This window comes from Pseudophryne corroboree, chromosome 2 (assembly GCF_028390025.1).
Source record: "Pseudophryne corroboree isolate aPseCor3 chromosome 2, aPseCor3.hap2, whole genome shotgun sequence".
NCBI classification, from domain to species: domain Eukaryota; kingdom Metazoa; phylum Chordata; class Amphibia; order Anura; family Myobatrachidae; genus Pseudophryne; species Pseudophryne corroboree.
In genome coordinates, this window is record NC_086445.1 from 436,581,479 (window position 1) to 436,594,243 (window position 12,765).

General features: G+C 46.2%; 1 protein-coding gene across 7 annotated transcripts in view; it reads right to left on the reverse strand.

Annotated features, from left to right (window-relative positions):
- The window catches only part of IFT57 (intraflagellar transport 57), a 61,457-nt gene that overhangs the window by 31,122 nt on the left and 17,570 nt on the right, over window positions 1-12,765 (reverse strand). For 6 of the 7 annotated variants that reach the window (XM_063953628.1, XM_063953631.1, XM_063953633.1 and 3 more), the window contains one exon: window positions 189-415. In XM_063953628.1, the coding sequence (XP_063809698.1) occupies window positions 189-343 (155 nt within the window). In that variant the 5' untranslated portion in view covers window positions 344-415. Of the gene's footprint in view, window positions 1-188; window positions 416-5,154; window positions 5,277-12,765 lie in introns of those variants that run through there. The other variant, XM_063953632.1, reaches the window with a different exon arrangement.

Consider the following 12,765-nt stretch of genomic DNA (forward strand, 5'->3'; position numbering starts at 1 on the left):
TTGTGCCCGTCCCATGTCACTGGCACCCGAACAGAACAACAACTGAGTTGCTTGGTGGAACACCCACTAGTGGCAGCCACGGGGGAAAATAATTGAATCGCTCCCATGTAGTAAAATATACAATGTACAAAGCTATGTCCTCACTCATGAGAAAAAGACCTTGAAGAGCATTTATACATAGACCATACCTTGACACAGGCCTCATGTTGTGTTTTCTTAGTACTTCCTCTTCATAGTCAAGTAATTTCAATTTCTCAATTAAGTCCTCCATGAGGATAAACACCTTGAAAGCAGCTCCAGGGCCTTGATCATCTTCTTCCATTCTTCTACTGTCTTCTGCCATTATCAGTCAAAATTCTTCTACTTCAATTATTCCAAGAAAATGTTTTATTCCTCCTGCTGACTTGTGCTTAAGCTGTACAATAAATGACATTGTGATGTTTAATATACTGTACCGAGTACATGCATTTCAGTGAACACTGTTTAAATATTTTAGGCAACTTTAGCAACACACATTGAGGGTGATTCAATTCTCAGCGATGGTCGCAAATTGCCGGTGTTCAGACCTTACTCCAACAACTCAAAGCTGTCAGCATTGCAGATTTCACTTTGTAGTGCATAGAAGGGAGCCAAGTAATCTGTAATGTTACTGTATTAATTCTTGACAATGTATGCTTTTGTGCACATTGCTAAGAATTGAATCAGCCCATTGCGTTCTACGGTCCTGATTCTGAGTTGGGAACAAAGTAAGAAAGCGTAAATAACTGAGCACCTTGGTAAAACCAAACTGCACTGCAGGTGAGGCAGATTTAAAATGTGCAGAGAGATCTAGGGGTATATTCAATTGAAGTCGAAAGCTGCCGTCTGTCGAAAAGACGTCAGTTTTTGACTTTTTTTTAGGTCGGAAGGGGTTCTGACCTATTCAATCTAACCACAAATTTTTCGACAAGTCGAGGAATTCGACTTGTCGAAAAGCACGTGGATCGGTGGAATAGCTGCCGATCAGCGTGCTTGTGTCGAAAATTCGACCACCTCAACTAGACTTTAAAAAAAGTCAAAGTGAGACGGGGAGAGCAGCACCGGAGGATGTGTCACAGCCGCCGCTTACAGCAGCGTCCACCCAGCTCCAGCAAGCGAGGGCGAGACCTCGCTTGCTGGAGCCGGGTGGACGCTGCCGTGAGCGGCGGCTGTGATGCGGGGACGGGGAGAGGCAGAGACGGATGGGGAGGGGGGGTAGAGACGGGGGAGAGCCGCGGGCAGACAGACGAGAACAGCGCTACAGCTGCTGTAGCGCTGCTCTCCCCCCTCTGCCCTCTCGCATCTCAATTCGACTTTTTTAAAAGTCGAATTGAGATAGCATTGAATAGCCCATGTCGGATCCATTCCGACAAATGAATGTCGGAATGGATCCGACTTCAATTGAATATACCCCTTAGTGTGGGGTGAGTCCAAACAGAGATTTACATTGTAGTGTAAAAATGAAGCTGTCCAGCATTTGTGGGGTACAGTACATGCAAAATCAGCCAGTATTTATCCTGCATGCAAAAAAATAAGATTTTACTTACCGGTAAATCTATTTCTCGTAGTCCGTAGAGGATGCTGGGACTCCGTAAGGACCATGGGGAATAGACGGGCTCCGCAGGAGATAAGGCACTTTAAGAAAGCTTTGGACTCTGGGTGTGCACTGGCTCCTCCCTCTATGCCCCTCCTCCAGACCTCAGTTAGGGAAACTGTGCCCAGAGGAAATGGACAGTACGAGGAAGGATTTTTGTAAATCTAAGGGCGAGATCCATACCAGCCACACCAATCACACCATATAACTTGTGATAAACTTACCCAGTTAACAGTATGAACAACAACATAGCCACAGTTCAACCGAAAAACTATAACATAACCCTTATGTAAGCAATAACTATATACAAGTCTTGCAGAAAAAGTCCGCACTTGGGACAGGCGCCCAGCATCCTCTACGGACTACGAGAAATAGATTTACCGGTAAGTAAAATCTTATTTTCTCTAACGCCCTTGAGGATGCTGGGACTCCGTAAGGACCATGGGGATTATACCAAAGCTCCCAAACGGGCGGGAGAGTGCGGATGACTCTGCAGCACCGATTGAGCAAACAGGAGGTCCTCCTCAGCCAGGGTATCAAACTTATAGAACTTTGCAAAGGTGTTTGTCCCCGACCAAGTAGCTGCTCGACACAACTGTAATGCCGAGACCCCTCGGGCAGCCGCCCAAGAAGAGCCCACTTTCCTAGTGGAGTGGGCCTTAACCGATTTCGGTAACGGCAATCCTGACGTAGAATGCGCCTGCTGAATCGTGTTACAGATCCAGCGAGCAATAGTCTGCTTTGAAGCAGGAGCGCGAACCTTGTTGGCCGCATACAGAACCAACAAAGCTTCAGTCTTCCTGATTCTAGCCGTTCTGGTCACATAAATCTTCAAAGCCCTGACTACATCCAAGGACTCGGAATCCTCCAAGTCCCGTGTAGCCACAGGCACGACAATAGGTTGGTTCACATGAAAAGATGAGACCACTTTTGGCAGAAAGTGAGGGCGAGTCCTCAACTCTGCCCTATCCACGTGAAAAACCAAGTATGGGCTTTTATGTGATAAAGCCGCCATTTGGGAAACACGTCTTGCCGAAGCTAACGCCAACAACATGACCACCTTCCACGTGAGGTATTTCAACTCCACAGTTTTGAGTGGTTCAAACCACCTTGGTTGAGGAAACGCAACACCACGTTAAGATCCCAAGGCGCCACCGGAGGCACAAAGGGATGCTGAATATGCAGCACCCCCTTCACAAAGGTCTGTACTTCAGGAATAGAGGCCAATTCTCTTTGAAAGAAAATGGATAAGGCCGAAATCTGAACCTTTATGGACCCTAATTTTAGGCCCAAAGTCACTCCTGTTTGAAGGAAGTGAAGTAGACGGCCCAAATGGAACTCCTCCGTAGGAGCAGCTCTGGCCTCACGCCAAGAAACATATTTCCGCCATATACGGTGATAATGTTTTAACGTCACGTCTTTCCTAGCCTTGATCAGGGTAGGAATGACTTCCTCCGGAATCCCTTTTTCCGCTAGGATCCGGCGTTCAACCGCCATGCCGTCAAACGCAGCCACGGTAAGTCTTGGAACAGACAGGGCCCCTGCCACAGCAGGTCCTGCCTTAGAGGAAGAGGCCACGGATCCCCTGCGAGCAACTCTTGCAGCTCCGGATACCAAGTCCTCCGTGGCCAATCCGGAACAATGAGTATTGTTCTGACCCTGCTTCTTCGTATTATTCTCAACACCTTGGGTATGAGAGGAAGAGGAGGAAACACATAGACTGATCTGAACACCCAAGGTGTCACCAGAGCGTCTACCGCTACCGCCTGAGGGTCCCTTGACCTGGCGCAATACCGCTTTAGCTTTTTGTTGAGACGGGATGCCATAATGTCGATTTGAGGCAGTCCCCAACGATCCGTGATCTGTGCGAAGACTTCTTGATGAAGTCCCCACTCTCCCGGATGCAGGTCATGCCTGCTGAGGAAGCCCGCCTCCCAGTTGTCCACCCCCGGGATGAACACCGCTGATATCGCGCTTACATGGCCTTCCGCCCAGCGTAGAATCCTGGTCGCTTCTGCCATGGCCATTCTGCGCCTTGTTCCGCCTTGGCGGTTTATATGAGCCACTGCCGTGACATTGTCTGACTGAATCAGAACCGGTTTTCTCCGAAGCAACTCCAGGACGTTGATGTAGAGACAAGACTCTAGGCTTGACCAGAGACCTTGGAAATTTCTTCCAAGTGTCACTGCTCCCCAGCCTCGGAGGCTTGCGTCCGTGGTCACCAGGACCCAGTCCTGAATGCCGAATCTGCGACCTTCTAGTAGGTGAGCACTGTTCAGCCACCACAGGAGAGATACCCTGGTCCTGGGAGACAGGGTGATCCTTTGATGCATTTGTAAATGGGACCCGGACCACTTGTCCAAGAGGTCCCATTGAAAAGTCCTCGCATGGAACCTGCCGATAGGGATGGCCTCGTAGGAAGGCACCATCTTCCCCAGGACCCGCGTGCACTGATGCACTGAAACCTTTTTTGGTTTTAATAGGTTCCTGACCATGGCTATGAGTTCCTGAACCTTTTTGATCGGAAGAAAAACCTTTTTCTGGTCTGTGTCTAGAATCAGCCCCAAAAAGGTCAGACGCGTTGTAGGGACTAGCTGGGACTTCGGTATATTGAGAATCCAGCCGTGTATCTGCAACGTCTTCATGGACAGAGACACGCTGTCCAGCAACCTCTCCCGAGATCTCGCCTTTATGAGGAGATCGTCCAAGTATGGGATAATTGTGACCCCCTGCCTGCGTAGGAGCACCATCATTTCCGCCATTACCTTGGTGTAAATTCTCGGGGCCGTGGAAAGCCCAAACGGCAACGTCTGAAATTGGTAGTGACAGTCCTGCACTGCAAATCTCAGGAACGCCTGATGCGGGGGGAATATCGGAACATGAAGGTAAGCATCCTTTATGTCCAGGGACACCATCCAATCCCCCCCCTCCAGGCTGGCGATGACCGCCCTGAGTGTTTCCATTTTGAACTTGAACCTCTTCAAGTACAGGTTCAGAGATTTCAGGTTTAAAATGGGTCTGACCGAACCGTCCGGTTTCGGGACCACAAACAGGGTTGAGTAATATCCCTCTCCTTGCTGGAGATGAGGAACTGTGACAATCACCTGTTGAATACACAATTTTTGGATTGCTGTCAACACTAGCTCCCTCTCTGACGGGGAAGCCGGCAGAGCCGATTTGAAAAATCGACGAGGAGGCTAGTCTTCGAATTCCAGCCTGTATCCCTGAGAAACAATCTCTAACGCCCAGGGATCCACCTGCGAGTGTACCCAGACATGGCTGAAAAACCGAAGACGAGCCCCCACCAGATCTGCCTCCCCTCGGGAAGCCCCAGCGTCATGCGGTGGACTTTGCAGACGCAGGGGAGGGCTTCTGCTCTTGGGAACTAGCTGTGTGCAGCTTTTTTCCCCTGCCTTTCCCTCTGGCAACAAAGGATGATCCCCGTACCTTCTTGTTTTTATTGGAACGAAAGGACTGCATTTGATAATGAGGTGCCTTTTTTGTATGCTGCGGGGGGACATAAGGCAAAAAATTTGACTTACCAGCCGTAGCGACAAAATCCGAGAGGCCGTCTCCAAACAACTCCACCCCTTTGTAAGGCAAGGACTCCATATGCCGCTTTGATTCGGCATCTCCCATCCACTGTCGGGTCCACAAGAGCCGCCTAGCAGAAATAGACATAGCATTTATTCTGAAGCTTAATAAACAAATGTCTCTCTGAGCATCCCTCATATACAAGGCAGCATCTCTTATATGCTCTATGGTCATATGAATGGCATCCCTATCTAAGGTGTCAATTTCCGTAGATAAGGAATCTGCCCATGCCACAACCGCACTATAAACCCAGGCCGACGCCATAGCCGGTCGAGCAATAGTACCGGAATGATTGTAAATGTGCTTTAAGGTAATTTCCTGCCTGCGATCAGCAGGTTCCTTGAGGGAAGCCTGATAAAGCCAAATATTTATCTTATATAACACACTATAAAGAGGTTAAGAAACACAGTACGCAATTGGCGCACGAGGTACCGTAAGGGTACGCTCTTAGCGTAGCGGACGCAGTATCGGGAGCGAGCCGCTCGAGCGACACAAACGCTCGCGAGAATACGCTGTTGGTATCGGGCACACTATAGGTGAGCGACTACCGTAATGCTACGCTATCAGCGTAGCGGACGCTCAAGACCACGAGGAGATCACGAGCGGCGCAGACGCTTACAAGATAACAATCAGTAGACCTTGAATGGAACACACAGAAAGGATATTCTTATACTGTAAACCTTGTACTGAAACGCTGTAGCGATATAACGCTGCTTAACCTTGTTTACACTAAAGCTGTTTGAGCGATAGAGACGCTCCTATTACCCACTGCAATATAATGAACACACAATACCGGTCTAAGGGTCTAACGCCTTTTAAGGAAATGAATGAACGTTCAAAAGAATAATACAATACAAGTCATACACTACCAAAATAACATTGAATATCTAACCAAGTAACTACACATAAAATACAATAGCAGTACAATAACAATATAAGAGAAACGAGAGTGAAAGAGAAGAGAGAGAGAGAGAGAGAGAGATATATGGCTCACAATAACAAGAAAGACAATATGATTGCGGAGAAAACTTACGCTCAAGGGAAACAATCGCATGCGCCTCTGGATATCCAGCTCCCGATTATCAGCAATGAGAACCGTTGAAGAGAATAGAGAGCTGGCCCAGATCGGCTTGTCCTTTTATACCCTACACATAATACAGTACAATGGTCCCTATATTCTTATTGTTCATTGGACACAGGAACTCGTCTTCGCATTATAACAAAAGGTCATAGGTTGATTCATACAGGTGGGCTGTGACTATTTCCAACTGCTCAGGTGGGTGGGAAACTAGGTTTCCCGCCGCATGGATAATAAAGTGCAAATAATAGTAAATGTCCATAAACTTCTTATGTCCATAACTATTCGCACGAGCGATTAATCCGCTTCAAACCAACACCGGAATATTGCTAATTAAATACTCTTCCGATGGATACTAAACACCACTGTATAACCCTTGTCTGACCCTTCGTATCAAACAAAGAGGGATCTCTCTGTCCACGAACATGCTATATTAACTAAACTTTCAGATTCTATCAAAGGGACCATAATCTACAAAATACATTATATGGTGAAAATATGTAACGATTGAGTCGCACGCTAGGCGCACATAAACTCTACCGTAAATGCGCATACCGTGCGCCTGCGGGTGCACGTAACAGCGGGTATGCGTACGCACGGGAGAGCGCACGCATGCGCAGCGGGGACACATATGAGGTGCAAATATGGCAGTGTGCATCATGATATTTTTCTGACTTTGACAGTCCACCCTTTGGCAGTCACCAATAACTGCCACTTTCTAAAACATTTCAAAACGAGAAAAATATATGTCATGTGTTAATATTTCTATGGTTGGGTAGGGTAGGGGAGGAGAGGAGAAGGTAGGAAAAGGGTATGACCTAGTGAGATAGCAGAAGCATGTGTGTATGAATCCATGTTTGGAGGGGTCATGTATCATCGTGCCGTACGTGTTTTAAATCAAGCTTCGAGGTATTGCGAAGTATACATTTGAATTCCTTATCCCGTGGTACGGGTCTGTGGATGGGCTGTCAAACTTTACCGAGCTCTCTTCGGCTTTTGATTGCAACAAAATGGGGGAGCACATTTTAGTTGATGATACATGAATGGGGGAATATGTGATTGCTGATATCTGTGCCTGTATTCCCTATCGACTATGTGTGTGCTTTACCTGAAGGTTGTAGAGATGAAGATAAGAAACAATTATGGTAAATGCAGTGGTATTCTATGTCAGGTTAATGAACATTTGTCGGTTGAAGTCTTGTCTGGTGTCTGTTGAATGCAGTCTTCTTTGGGCTTTTGCCAAAAAGTGCGGGCAAAAAGCTTTGTCAATGTCCATAGACTTACAAAAGTGTTGGGCTAGCGTAAATTTAAAATTTCTAGGGAAACTGGGGGTCTATGGCATAGTTCATCAATTATCTGTGTACAAGGTTGTCAAAACTTCTTCTTTAATCCATCTGTTGTCTGTATACTGGGTCATCAAATTCCTCTTCCATGCGGGTCTTTTTATCTTGGAGAAAAACGAGAAACAGGTGAAAGAAACGGACCGTGGAATCATATTTTCATCACATCATTGTCTCTAACGTTGGGTCATAAATCAAATCCATTGGAATTATAATGTCCTCACTCCTTAAACTCATCACCTTAGTACTTCGTTTACACTTCGTTAAAGCCTGAACGCATCTAAATATCAAACCAATCGATATGACAACACCCAAGATACATAGAAGAAACTTCCCTACATCCATTATGACTCCTTGAGCCCATTCTCCTAAACCAGAGAACCAATTTCGCGGGTTCAACCATGACACCCAACCGGTCAGCTCATTACCCACAGCAGCAAGGGTGAGATTGTGTTTCCTGCGAAATTCCCACTTTAATTGGAGAATGTCGTCCATCTTTTGGTCTATGACCTCGACCGGATCCTCGGTACTATTCGTAATATAAGTGCAGCATTTCACGCCGTACTGCGTTGCCAGTGTGACACAATATCCGCCTGTTACTGCTGTGAGATAATTAAGAATCATCCTATGCTGAACCAGTTCTGTTTTATAAGCTTGAAGCTCCCTTCCAGTATACCTAAAAGTGTCGTCATACATTTCAGTGATATTGTCTAATAAATTTGCAAGCGCTGATATGTATTTATAATTTATCACTCCTCTGGCGGTACGAGTGATATCTAACGCGATTAGGAATTGAATCCCGGTGGATTCACTGATCAGGTCAGAGGCCGGATGCTCTGTTCTCTCTATCAGGTGCCGTTTAACGATGTGCTCGTAATGAGTGTGAGTATAAGGAGCTTGGGCACTGCGGTGAATATCTTTCATTTTAGTATGTGATACAGTCATTACTTCAGGCAGTACTTTTCCAATATAACACAACCCTTCTGAGTTTGGGGCAAGCCACTTATACGCCTTCCTCCCGCATATGAAATATGCATCATCGGGGAGAACATATGGGACGGAGTAGGACATAACCATATTACACATTTTCCATGTGAAATTTCCTAACCCTAATTCTCCCATCTGTCTAGTACACGTATCTGTTTGTATGATATGTGCACAGTATCCTGGTGATACCTCTCCAACTCTCATGATCCTATTTCCTAGGGTATACCTATATCGGAAATATTTTCCACTACCGGCTATGTGGCGTATAAGTTCTGTATCTGTTGGCATTCTATCGGCTCTATATGAAAAGGTCATGGTTTGGTTATTCCATGACACTTCCCAATTTCCCGGCTTTCGGGGATTGGAAATGTTAAAACATACTAAGGATCTATCCACATGATATTGGTGGAGCTTCAAACTAGGAGGGCTGGAGATATTAAACCTCCTGTCCACCGGTCTCCCACCACTTAGCTCAAGTGCCTCCCCTATAGTTAACGGGAAGGGCACTAATCCTGATTTGCTATGGCCTTGAGGTACTTGAGAGCATACCCAACAATCTGTCTGATTTAACACTTTACCCACTAAGGAGTGATAGTCACTCAATGGATGCCGGTCCATGTGGATATTAAAACTAGATTGGCATTTCTTGATACACCCATCCTCAACTACACTGTCACAGAGCCTACAGATACAGTTCTCTTCAGCTAACAATCCTTCACAATTTCTTCTATTGTCAATGCTACCAGATCGTTTTCTGATACTCGCCTTTACTCGGTGATTATGTTGTTCTTGGAAATCTACGCCTCCATCTCTGTCATCAGAACCCATTCCAGAACCTCTCTCGACCTCCATGGTACTCTCGCCGGAACAGACTGCTCTGGTCAACATCATGGTCAACAGGAAAATCCGGATCACAGTCTCTTGGGGCAAGTCCATCTTATAGGAGGAAATGGAGAAGAATGAGAAGGGGGAAAGAAATAATTGAGGGAGATGGGATGGGAAGTGGAGAAAAACAATAAAAGGGAACAGGGGATCGACAGCTGCCTCTGATCTTATTATTTTCAATGCTCAGGTGCCGTCTCAGTCCTCCTGAAATAGACACTCCAGTGATACAACTTCCTCTACCGTCTGTTCTTTATCACGGGACCTCTCTGGATCAGCAACCTTCTTACAATGAGACGAATGAACCCAAGTCTCTCTCTCGGCAACCTTCAACGCTGTTGTGCTAATCAATAAGACTTGGTATGGTCCTTCCCATCTGTCAATAAGGCAACCTGAGCGTAGAAAATTCCGTATCATTACATAATCCCCAGGTTCAATGTCATGACAATTACTATCTGGCAAATCAGGAATCACTAACTTCAGATTGTCATTTTGATTCCTTAGCCGTTTACTCATGTTAACCAGGTATTTTACAGTCACTTCATTGTTACACTTCAAATCATCCTGAGGGTTAATCATAACATGCGGTTGTCGACCAAACAAGATTTCAAAGGGGGACAGATTAAGAGGGGACCTGGGAGTGGTTCTGATGCTGTATAGTACAATGGGTAAAGCTTCTGGCCATGTCAATCCTGTTTCTGCCATAACTTTGCTCAGTTTATTTTTAATAGTGCTGTTCACTCTTTCCACCTTCGCACTCGCCTGGGGGCGATATGGAGTGTGCAGCTTACTATCAATTCCCATCAACTTACACATTCCTTGAAAGACATCACCTGTAAAATGGGTACCCCTATCACTTTCAATTATTCTAGGGATACCATATCTACACACAAATTCCTGCACAATTTTCTTAGCAGTAAACATAGCGGTATTTGTGGCCGCAGGAAATGCTTCGACCCAATTTGAGAATACATCTATACAAACAAGTACATATTTCAAATTTCGACAAGGGGGTAATTGTATAAAGTCAATCTGTATTACCTGAAAAGGGCCGCCTGTAGGTGGGATATGAGATGGTTCTGTTGGTATTGCCTTTCCGATATTCTTCCTCAAACAGGTAAGGCATGACATTGCTCTCTTACCTGCATGAGATGAAAATCCTGGGGCGCACCAATATGCTCTTACCAACTTACACATTCCCTCCTTGCCCAGATGAGTCAGCCCGTGTGCTGCCTCAGCTAAACATGGAAGATATGCTCTGGGGGCCACTGGTTTACCCTGTCCATCTGTCCAGAGTTCTGAGGACTCCTGGCCATATCCTTTTGCCTTCCAGACTGCCTTTTCCTGTGTGGAACACAAATTTTGCATTTCACACAACTTCTGTGTGTTGATGGTATTAAATACCATCAGTTGTGTGGTGTCTGTCTGTCTGGGGGTACCAGCTGCTAACTTAGCAGCTTCGTCTGCTCGGCTGTTACCAAGTGATACTGGGTCCTGGCTATATGTGTGTGCTTTACACTTGATAACAGCCACTCTGTCGGGTTCCTGTATCGCTGTTAGAAGCCTTTTGATGTGAGCTGCATGCGCTATCGGTGTACCAGCTGCCGTCATGAAATTTCTGAGGCGCCATAGGGCTCCGAAATCATGGACTACCCCGAAGGCGTATCTAGAATCGGTGTAGATATTGGCTGACTTGCCCTTAGCCAATTCACATGCTCTGGTTAGGGCGACCAGTTCAGCAACCTGGGCTGAGTGAGGTGGGCCTAGCGGTTCTGCTTCTATGGTGCCTTGGTCATCTACGACTGCGTATCCAGTACACAAGTCTCCCGAGTCTGACTGTCTGTGACAACTACAGTCAGTGTAGAAAGTAAGATCTACATCTTCCAGTGGGTTGTCACTGATGTCAGGCCTTGCCGTGAAATTTTGGGTCAAATATTCCATACAATCATGTGTGTCATCCTTTGTATTAAATCCTCCTTCCCCACCACTCTCATCCTCCACCCTTTGTGCCTGTCCAGGCACACCTGGGAGATATGTTGCAGGATTTAATGCACTGCATCTCCTTATGGTGATGTTTACTGGGGCCATTAGTGCCAATTCCCATCTTGTAAACCGCGCTGATGAGACGTGCCTGGTTTGGGCAGAATTTAGCAAGGCTGACACTGCATGTGGTGTATGAATTGTGAGGTTGTGACCTAGCACTACATCTTCGCTTTTTGTTACTAGCAATGCTATCGCAGCAACGCTTCGCAAGCATGTGGGGAGGGATCGCGCTACCGTATCTAGCTGAGCGCTGTAGTATGCTACCGGCCTGCTGGCATTACCGTGCTTCTGGGTTAGGACGCCTGCCGCGCAACCAGCACTTTCTGTTCCGTACAGCTCAAAGGGTTTCCCATAGTCTGGCATACCTAATGCTGGCGCCTGCGTTAGGCACTGTTTAAGTCTCTCAAATGCCATCTCGGATTCGTCTGTATGCGAAATCCGATCAGGTTTGTTTGATGAGACCATCTCCTGCAAAGGTAATGCTAGAATGGAAAAACCTGGGATCCAGTTACGGCAATACCCACACATTCCTAAAAACGTTCTGATCTGTTGCTGGGTTTGTGGCAGAGTCATGTCTCTAATTGCTTGAATTCTATCAGCGGTCAGGTGTCTCAGTCCTTGTGTTAGACAGTGTCCCAGATATTTTACTTTAGGCTGGCATAATTGTAGTTTGTCTTTGGAAACCTTGTGTCCTGTGTCTGAAAGATGAAACAGGAGCTGTTTCGTATCCTTCAGGGACGCTTCCAGTGAATCTGAACACAGTAGTAAATCGTCTACGTACTGTATCAATATTGATCCACTCTCTGGTTGGAAAGACTGTAAACAATCATGCAAAGCCTGGGAAAATATACTTGGACTGTCTATGAAACCTTGTGGTAATCGAGTCCATGTGTATTGGACTCCTCTGTATGTAAATGCAAACAAATATTAGCTGTCAGGATGCAGAGGTACCGAAAAGAAAGCGGAGCAGAGGTCAATAACAGTGAAAAATTTCGCAGTGGGAGGAATCTGCATAAGGATGACAGCTGGATTTGGCACTACGGGGAACTGACTCTCAACTATTTTGTTAATCCCCCTTAGATCCTGCACTAGCCTGTAACCCCTCCCCCCACTCTTTTTCACAGGGAAGATGGGACTATTGGCAGTGCTGGATGTTCTTACCAAAATGCCCTGTTGTAGCAAGCGCTCTATTACTGGGTAAACTCCTAACTCCACCTCTGGCTTCAGAG